General features: G+C 52.0%; 1 protein-coding gene across 2 annotated transcripts in view; it reads right to left on the minus strand.

Annotated features, from left to right (window-relative positions):
• Positions 1-1,117: 1,117 nt before the first annotated feature.
• SLC43A1 (solute carrier family 43 member 1) overlaps positions 1,118-8,982 on the minus strand; it is a 32,666-nt gene continuing 24,801 nt past the window's right edge. Inside the window, exons 9-15 of one of the 2 annotated variants that reach the window (XM_032152912.2) lie at positions 8,490-8,636; positions 8,363-8,398; positions 7,991-8,129; positions 6,047-6,188; positions 5,712-5,785; positions 3,890-4,013; positions 1,118-2,019 (exon numbers count right to left, since the gene is read on the minus strand). In XM_032152912.2, coding sequence (XP_032008803.1) covers positions 1,873-2,019; positions 3,890-4,013; positions 5,712-5,785; positions 6,047-6,188; positions 7,991-8,129; positions 8,363-8,398; positions 8,490-8,636 — 809 coding nt within the window. In that variant the 3' untranslated portion in view covers positions 1,118-1,872. The remainder of the gene's footprint in view (positions 2,020-3,889; positions 4,014-5,711; positions 5,786-6,046; positions 6,189-7,990; positions 8,130-8,362; positions 8,399-8,489; positions 8,637-8,982) is intronic. The other variant, XM_032152913.2, reaches the window with a different exon arrangement.

Genomic DNA, 8,982 nt, shown 5'->3' on the forward strand with positions numbered 1-8,982 from the left:
TGCCGGGCACACCAAGGACCTGGCGCGCACGTGGCGCTTCCCCCCGGGTCCGCTCCTGGCTCTCGCTCAGCCTCCCCAGACTATTCGCAAATTGAGGATCCCGGACAGAGAGTGCAGAGACCCCGGCAAGCCCACTGAAAGCCAGCGGAACCCGCTGGTGGGTGCTGTCCAATTCTGATTTTGTACTTTGCAAAAAACAAAAAGAGTCAGTGTTGGAAGTCGGGAGTCTGGGCTCAGAGCAGCAGGGATCTGCGATTTGACTTTGCCAAGTCTCCAGACCCCTGAGGACAGGTTTTCCTATCTGACAATGGAGGGGTCAGCCTCTCTTATTAACTTCTCAAGAGAAACAAAGACAAAGGGAGGGAAAATGGCTTATCTGGAATGCTGTCTTACAGAGCCAACCTTTGGAGGTGGGGGGGATGGCCAAGGCCTGAGGTCACTCTTAGCCCCAGGAGCAGCTGAGAACCAGAAAGAAGCTTGGGACCTCCTTTCTGCAGAGCTCTCCTTTCCACAGACTGCCGAGGTTCCAAATTGAGCTCCACCACCTAACACTGTGTGCCCTTGGGTGTGTGCCTTAACCTCTCTGGGCTTGTTTCCTACAGCGACAAGAAAGAATGACAACACCAACCTCTTAGGCTATAGTTTGGATAAAATGAGATAGCTGTGTAGAACAGACAGATCCTAAACCAATGTTAGTTTTCCCTTCATTTGGGGACTTGCTCTAACCTCCAGGGCTTATGCCCCAGGGGCACAAGCAGGTGCAGGGCTGAATAAATAAGGTATGTCTTTCTGCAAGATCTCTTGTCCTCCCTGATGGTGTCTTCTCTTGATGTAGATAATTTTAAAACCTCACTTTATTTATTTACTTTAAAGCCTCACTTTAATGTTAAAGGTAAATGTAAATATAGTATAACAAGGAAGCTTAAAATTTGCATAAAGTTTTAAGATAAAATAGGAGACTCCAAAAAAGTGTTACTTTCGGCAGGCCCTAGGGATGCTATGGTGGGAAAGTTTGAGTCATACCTCAGCCTTCTTTCTAAAGCATTCTGTCCTAATCCTCTGTATGGAGAAAGGCCAGCTTCCTGGATGTACCCCAAATCCTGGGAAGTAGGGAGCAGGAGCTGGACTCCCTCCAAGCACTAAGGGCAGGGCATGGTTGGGAACAGGGAGGTGAGCCAGACAGCCAGAGGCGAACGGGCTGGCATGCCAAGCGTCCTACTTAATGCCCAGCTGAGCCTGGAAGAAGGATGGGGGTGTGGGAAGACACCCCCCACCAACCGCCAAAGACAGGCGCACACCAGCCAGTCTCTCACTTACCTTTTAATTTCCTCTAAGACTTGCAAGAAGCAGCACCAGAGAGGGAACCTGCCCTCCTGCTCTGGAAGGGGCCGACCCCCAACCCCTAACCCAGGACAGAGCCGGTACCTCAGGCCCCTTTCCTTCTGAAAGGAAGGCTGTGTCTCTCTCACGTTCACACATACACAGACACATGCATGTGTGCACACTCATGGCACACGGGACCTTAGGGGTAGCCTGTTTGCCGATCCCCCCAAGAGGTACTAGGAGGCAGACCCCTAGAAGGAGATAAAAGGCAGCTCCACACCCTGGTCTCCTCCAACCCAAGGAGGAAGAAGGCTTAACCCCTCTAGGATAGGGACTGTCTTCAGTCAATGGAGCGTTGCTTTGGGGGGTGTTTTTGAAGGTTTTCTTTTCCTTTTTGCAGTCTTTACAAAAATAGAACTTATCTTGGTATTTATAAATCCACGGCCATGGCTCTATGTGCATGTTACAGGTAGAAAAGCCATATGGGGCACTCCTTTTGGTTGCTCAGGCCTTGATTGCCTGTCATCCAGGTCCCTTGGTCTCAGAAGTCTATGCGGTCACCTCAGAGCTGCTAAGCACCTTCAGTGGGCGCATCCCGTTGGCAGTGTACTCCTTCTGGAGCCGGGCACGGTAATAGAAGAGGTAGGAAGGCAACAGGAATCCCAGGAGTGAGAATAGCAGGAGGCCCAGATTCACCTTTAGGGCAAGGAGAGAGAACAGAGTCAAGTAGGTACTCATCTGCCCTTAGCTTCCCACAGGGAGGAGAAGGCGGCCATTTTTCTCCAGGTCCTGAGCCAGAATAAATACAGCTAGTACTTATTATGTGCAGTCATTGTTCCACTAGTATCTCACTTAATGTTCAGCAATTCTGCAAAGTGACTGAGATGAGACTGCTCGGGTATAACAAGTGGCAGGGCCTGGTGGGTGCCCACACCATATGGCACTCTCTAGGTAGGTATGAGGGAGGCACAGCACTGTAGGAGTCTGGGTTGGTCAGGCTGCTCCCGAAACGGGGCCTTCTAGGCTCACCCCTCTGACCTTTGGAGATGTTAACCATGGGATCCCGTTCAGGGTGGCGAGAGGAGGCTCTCAGACACAGTTCAAGGAGCTAGAATGCACAGCCTGATGGACAGAAGGCTTGGAAGGCCCAGGACACACGGGCTCTGACTCGGTTCACATCCCACGCTGCATTACTCACTGTGTGACTTTGGGCAAATAATGGCAATTCTTACTGAGTGCCTCCTTCTCAGGGCTATTGTGGCGAAGATGTAAGTTAAAAAAAAGTATGCATCATGCTTAGCACATAGCAAGTGCTGGGTAAATAGAAGCAGTTATTTCATCACAATTCTTGTGGGAGGAGGGTTTATGTGTGGGTGGCCCCACAGGGCAGATGAAAGATCAGCGTCAGGGAGGCAGATGAGTTCAATGTAAGGAAAAGACTTTCTAACAGCAGCAGGGCTGCCTTGTGCAGGAGTGGGTGCCCTACCACTGAGGGTATCTAAGCTAAGAGGGAAGAGTCCCCTTTCAGGGGTGCTGGAGACAGGATCCCACACTAGGTAGAGCTGGATTGGACCAATGGTGCCTGAACACAGGCCCAAGAGTCAGCACTGGCCACTTCACAAAGCACCTGGAGTTTACTAAAAACAGACTCCTAGGAGGCCAGGCACTGTGGCTCACGCCTGTAACCCCAGCACTCTGGGAGGCCAAGGTGAGAAGATCATTTCAGGCCAGGAGTTTAAGACTAGCCTGGGCAACATGCAAGACCCTGTTTATCTGTACAAAAAATTTTTTTTTTAAATTAGCCAGGTATGGTAGCCATCACCTGTAGTTCCAGCTACTCAGAAGGCTGAGGCCGGAGGATCGCTTGAGCCCAGGAATCAGAGGCTGCAGTGAGCTATGATTGTACCACTGCACTCCAGACTGGGCAACAGAGCAAGACACCTTCTCTACAAAAAAAAAAAAAAAAAAAAAATAGGGCCGGGTGCAGTGGCTAACACATGTAATCCCAGCACTTCGGCAGGCCAAGGCGGGCAGATCATGAGGTCGGGAGATTGAGGCCACCCTGGCTAGCACGGTGAAACCCCATCTCTACTAGCAATCCAAAAAAAAAAAAAAATTAGCTGGGCGTGATGGTGGGCGCCTGTAGTCCCAGCTACTCGAGGGGCTGAGGCAGGAGAATGGCGTGAGCCCGGGAGGCGGAGCTTGCAGCGAGCTGAGATCACACCACTGCACTCCAGCCTCGGTGACACAGTGAGACTCCGTCTCAAAAAATAAAAATAAAAATAAAAATAATAAATAAATAAATAAATAAAATAAAACAATAAATTAAAAACAAAAACAGACTCCTATGGTCAGGCTGAGATATCCTGATTCAGGGGACTGGGGAATCTGTATTTTTAACACTCCGTGAGGTGTTCTTAAAAGCAGACAACTTGGAAACCTGCAGATTAGAGACCTCTGAGGTGCCTCTGGCTGAGATGAGTGAGGGATGGCACCACATACAAGGCCCTACCCCTGCCCCCAGGAGAGTGGCTCCTGCTCCCCCAACACCAACCCTCGCTCTCACCCAGAAGGGCTCTCCTTTCAGGGGTCCCACCATCGCCATGAAAAGTGGCTGCTGGAGCAAGGCGAACACAGCACTGATGAGGGACTGCAGGCCTGTCAGTGTCCCAAAGTGGTTGGATGGGAACCTGTCCACAAGACGGGGAGCATCAGGGGTGTGTGGCCCTCTCCAGCCCAGGCCAGCACCTCTCCTATCCCCTCCCCACCATGGTCCCGGCTGGCCAGGCAGGGTGGTGCTTGAGCAGTCGGGCTCTTTGCATGGGCTCTTTGGTCCCCAGCCTTGAGGGCAAATGCTGCAACTTCAGGGCCACTGAGCTGGGTTCTCATACCTCCTGTATGTGTGATATTAGCAAGTAGCTCAACCTCCCTGAGCCCCACTTCCTCCACTAATAACAGCGATGGCATTGACCTCGCAGGACTGTCTACTGTATTCTGTCAATAAATATTTAGCTGAGAACCTGCTATGTGCCAGGCACTGCTCTAGGTGCTGGAGATACCATGATCAAGCAAGTCAACAGATTCCTGCCATCGAGGAGGTGGCATTCCCATGGAGCAGGTGGCGGTCAGACAATAAGCAAAAGAAACACAGCGTGTTAGTGATAAATGCTAAGGAGAAAAACCAAGCAGAGAAGTGGGCAGTAGGGAGGTGGCAACTGTACATGGGACAGCCAAGGGAGGCCTCACTGAGAAGAGGACAGTCAGGGAAAGACCTGAAGAAGGAGAGAAGGTAAGACTGGGCGCCTTGCAGATATCTGGAGAAGAATGTTCTAGAAACAGGGACTAGTACATGCAAAGACGCCAAGCAGGGAACACACTTGAGACTTCCAGAGCACTAGGAAGCACTGTGGCTGTGGCAGAGTGAACAAGGGAGGAGGGGAACTAGAGGGGAGTGAAGTGCTGGGGCCAGAGCTTGCAGGGCTTTTTAGGCCATAGTAAAGCCTTTGGCTTTTACTCTGAGACAGATGAGACAGGACACCACAGAGTGATGTGAAGAGACTTATGTCCTGACAGGTGACTGCAGCCCCTGTGTTAAAAATAGACCGAGGCGGCGGGGCCAGGGCAGATGTGGGAGACTAAAGGCTGCCACAATAATCCAGGCTAGAGATGTTGGTGGCTAGGACTGGAGAGGCAGCAGTGGAGGTGACAAGAGGAGGTCAGATTTGGGGTGTGTAGAAGCTGCTGCTGGCTGTACCGAGGACGGAGTGAACATGGAGGGTGAGGGAGAGAAGAATCAAGGAAACTCCAGGGTTCTGGCTTGAGCAGATGAAGGAAACAGAGCTGCCCTCTGCCGAGACCGCTGCAGTGAGGCTGAACTCAGGGGGTGATGGTCAAGGATCCTGCCTGCTGCCTGCACCAACGGAGCACTTGATAACGGTTGTGATTTTGTCATCATTATTGTAATGTCTTGTTACTCCATCACATACACAGGGGAGAGTCCCTCAGCAGCGTCCAGCAGGGGAAACCAGGAGAGAGATGCAAGTGGGGACTGTCCAACATGAAGAGGAAAATTGTAAGGCAAATGGCTGCCCTTGGGAAATTTCTTCAGGGTGGGCATGGAGGGGAGGCCATTCTGGGGGCCGTTTCAAACAGCAGACATAGAACCACAGTGTCATCAAGCCAGGTATTTCAGCTTCCTCTAAGGAAAGACTCCAACAGGGGGAGTCAATTACAGCAGGATGGGCTGCCTTTAAGGAAGTGAGCTCCCTGCCATCAGAGGGGCTCAGAGGGGTGCATTAGGGGATGCCTGGGGCCCTCCCAACCCTTCCCTGGGGTTCTCCGATCAGGGTTGCAAAGCTCAGGAAGGCATTTCAGCCCAACAGACTCACACTGCAGCATAGAGACTCCCACAGGCAGAGTGGAAGAAACCTCGAACAATGGTGTGCAGGACAAAGGTCACAAACTAAAACCAAAAAGAGAGAGTGAAGAGGTTAGGAGAGTGTGTGGAGGCTAGAGGAAAGAGGGGTAGGGCGAAGAGGCCAACTGGGCCTCAATTCCTACCCCCTCGCCAACCCAATCTACTAGAAACACTTCCTGGAGAACCCGGAAAATAGACCCAGATCAGAAGACCAGAACTGCGCTTCCTGGAAGGCAGGTGCTGGATGGACCAGCCCTTTGGAGGAGGCTCGGGAGGCAGGGAGAGGGGAAGGATGGAGGTGGGTACCTGGAGGTGTAAGTTGTTGATGAGACAGGTGATGCCAAAACCCACAAGCAGCAGGTTGGTCAGGGTGAAGGCATTGATGGCATTGGTGAGCTTTTGAATCTTGCAGTAGCGTGGTCTGATGGATTTGGTAGCAACCCCGTCCCTGAGGAGAACGGGAAGTCACTGGCTGCTGCCTCTACGTTCCCAGGACTCCCTGGTTCTTGGCCTGGCCCCTCCCCCTTCAGCTGTGCCTTCGATGTCAGGGCAGCAGCAAACATAGAAACTCATGTTCTCCAGCTCCATGTTTCTCAAAGTGTTGCTCCCCTACCCAATGACACATGCATCAAAGGGGGTGCTTTCTTAACATGCAGATTCACAGGCCTCATCTCAGCCTTCGGAATCTCAGCGGGGATATCTGCAAACCTGCATTTGGGCAAATATCCCCCACTAAGTGATTCTCATGCACACTTGAAGGTTTGAGAACCAAGGATGGGAAGGAAGGTGGAAAGTGGGAAGCTCTCACACCGTCTCTCATCAGAAGTCCTCAGGAAGGTGTCCCTGCCCTAGACAAAAGCAGATGCCCTCCTGGGGACAGCAGCTTGGCCCGACTGTCCAGCGCTTCCTCCCTCTGGCACAATCAAGGGCTCTGAGGCCAGCCCAGGAGAGAGGTCAGTAAGCTGGGGTGAGCACAGGCAGCCCATGTGTCCTGGACAGAAGGGCCCTGCTAGAGGACCCTCGCCATTAGAAGCAGAGGGTAGAGGAGGAAGGCTCAGTGCCAGGGCCAGGCTCTGCTAGTAGGGAGGGAAGCCACTGGATTTCCTTCTCTCCCAGTCTCTCTCTCCCATTCTCTCAGGATAAACAGGGACTGTTTGGATGAACACAAAAAAAGCAAAAGCAGTCACAGAATCTGGGTTCAAGACTCCATGGTAAATCCCAGCTACTTGGGAGGCTGAGGCAGGAGAATCGCTTGAACCTGGGAGGCAGAGGTTGCAGTGAGCTGAGATTATGCCACTGCACTCCAGCCTGGGCAACACAGCAAGACGCTGTTCAATAAAAAAAAAAAAAAAAACCCTCAATGGTGGTCTCCAGCCAACAAGACAGCCCTCAAGGTTCCTGCCTCCTGGTATTCCCCTGCTTTGTGCAGTCTCCTTCCACAGTATATCAGGGTTACTCTGTGCATATAATAGAATGTAACAGAAGTGACAGTATGCTACTTCTGAGATTATGTGAGAGAAGATACGGGGTCTCTGTCGCTTAGCTCTCTTGCTTAAGGGGAAACCAGGTGCTGTGTCCTGAGCAGCCCTATGGAGAGGCCATGGGGGTAACTGAACTGACATAGATTCTCCAACCCCAGTCAGCCCTTCAGATGACTGCAGCCCTGGCTGACAGCCTGACTATGTCTTCATGAGAGACTGCGAGTCAGAATTACCCGGCTGAGTCTCTCCCTGATTTCTGACTGTCAGAAACGGTATGAGATGAGAAGTGTTTGTTGTTTTAAAATGCCAAGCCTTGGGGTGATTTGTTATATAGCAATAAATATCTAATATACCAACTCTATCTATTCTAGCCCTAACAAGACTTTAGCATGTACCCTTATAACACAGGTTCTGTAGGCTGCCACTGAAAGCTGTGTGATCTTGGGTGAATGACTTAACTGTGCAACCCTGTACCTCGGTTTCCTCATCTGCAAAATGAAGATATTAACGCATCTACCTCAGAGAGGTGTTGTAGGACTAAACAAGGCAAGGTGCCAAGTGCAGTCAGCACTCTGCATTAGCTATTCTTATTATTAAGCAAGCCAGGTCCCTTCCTAGCCTCAGTTTCCTCATCTGTAAAATGGGGAGGTATCCCTGATCTCCTAGGCTTCTTGGGAGAAAGAAACAAGCTGCTGGATGTAAACGCACAGAGAAAATGAAAAGCACTGCCTGACCACTTGCTGTCACCATCCCCGTACAGGCAGGTCACCTGGCATCTCCGAGGACAGTGCCCTGAGTTGGGGCGTCCACGCAGTCCTTGATCCGCCAGTCCATGATGTAGCCAATGAGGGGGCAGGTGAGAAGGCACAACAGCTGCATGGCCCCGAAGATGGAGGAGTAGAACCCAACTGGGCAGGATGGAAAGGGCAGTGGGGTCAGGAACTGGCACTCAGTGGACACTACCACCCCTTCCAGCGGAGGCCAGAGAGCACCAAAATAGCCTTCCTCTGAACCCAGACTCTTACATCCCCCAAATGCCCAGGGTTACCTGGGTGGGCCCAGGCCTAGAGGAGTCCCGCCCCCTGAGAAGCGGGTTGCAGCGGGGTGGGCGTGGGTCAGGGCCCTGCTTTCATCGCCCTACCTGTCTCTGCCACCTTTTGTTGCTGTTCATTCATCTCTGTGGGTAGGGAAAGGTATGGTGAGGGGAACTCAGCCAGGGTGACCCTCCTGGGTGCCCCCAACCCCCAGGGGCCTCAGCAGTGCCTCACCATGCTCCTGGCCACCAGTCACAAGGTACTCCAGCATCTTGTTCATGGCAGCCATGTAGAAGATGATCCGCAGCTGGGTCATGCCCATGGTGAGGAGGCTCCACAGGAAAATGGGGGAGCAGAGGCTCTTGCGGAAGGGGACAGACCCTGGGGAGACAGCAGGGGGCGCCCCTGAACCCCAGACCTTCCACTGCCCTGATTGTCCCAGCTCATGCACTTCTTGGGGGGGAGTGACACTAACTATGTGACTTTGGAGAGGGACTGGTTTCTTCAAAGACAGGAAAGTTCAGATTCACTTGCCTCCAGGCTCTTGCTCAGCTCAGAACATTTTTAGGTGCCCTCTGGATGTATGTCCTATGCTTCGTGTGCTAAAAATAACTCAGTTAGGTGCCATGGCTCACGCCTGTAATCCCAACACTTTGAAAGGCAGAGGTAGGAGGATCACTTGAGCCCAGGATTTCAAGACCTGGTGGTCAACATAGCAAGACCCTAT

This window comes from Hylobates moloch, unplaced genomic scaffold, assembly GCF_009828535.3.
Source record: "Hylobates moloch isolate HMO894 unplaced genomic scaffold, HMol_V3 SCAFFOLD_5, whole genome shotgun sequence".
In the NCBI taxonomy this organism is placed as follows: Eukaryota; Metazoa; Chordata; class Mammalia; order Primates; family Hylobatidae; genus Hylobates; species Hylobates moloch.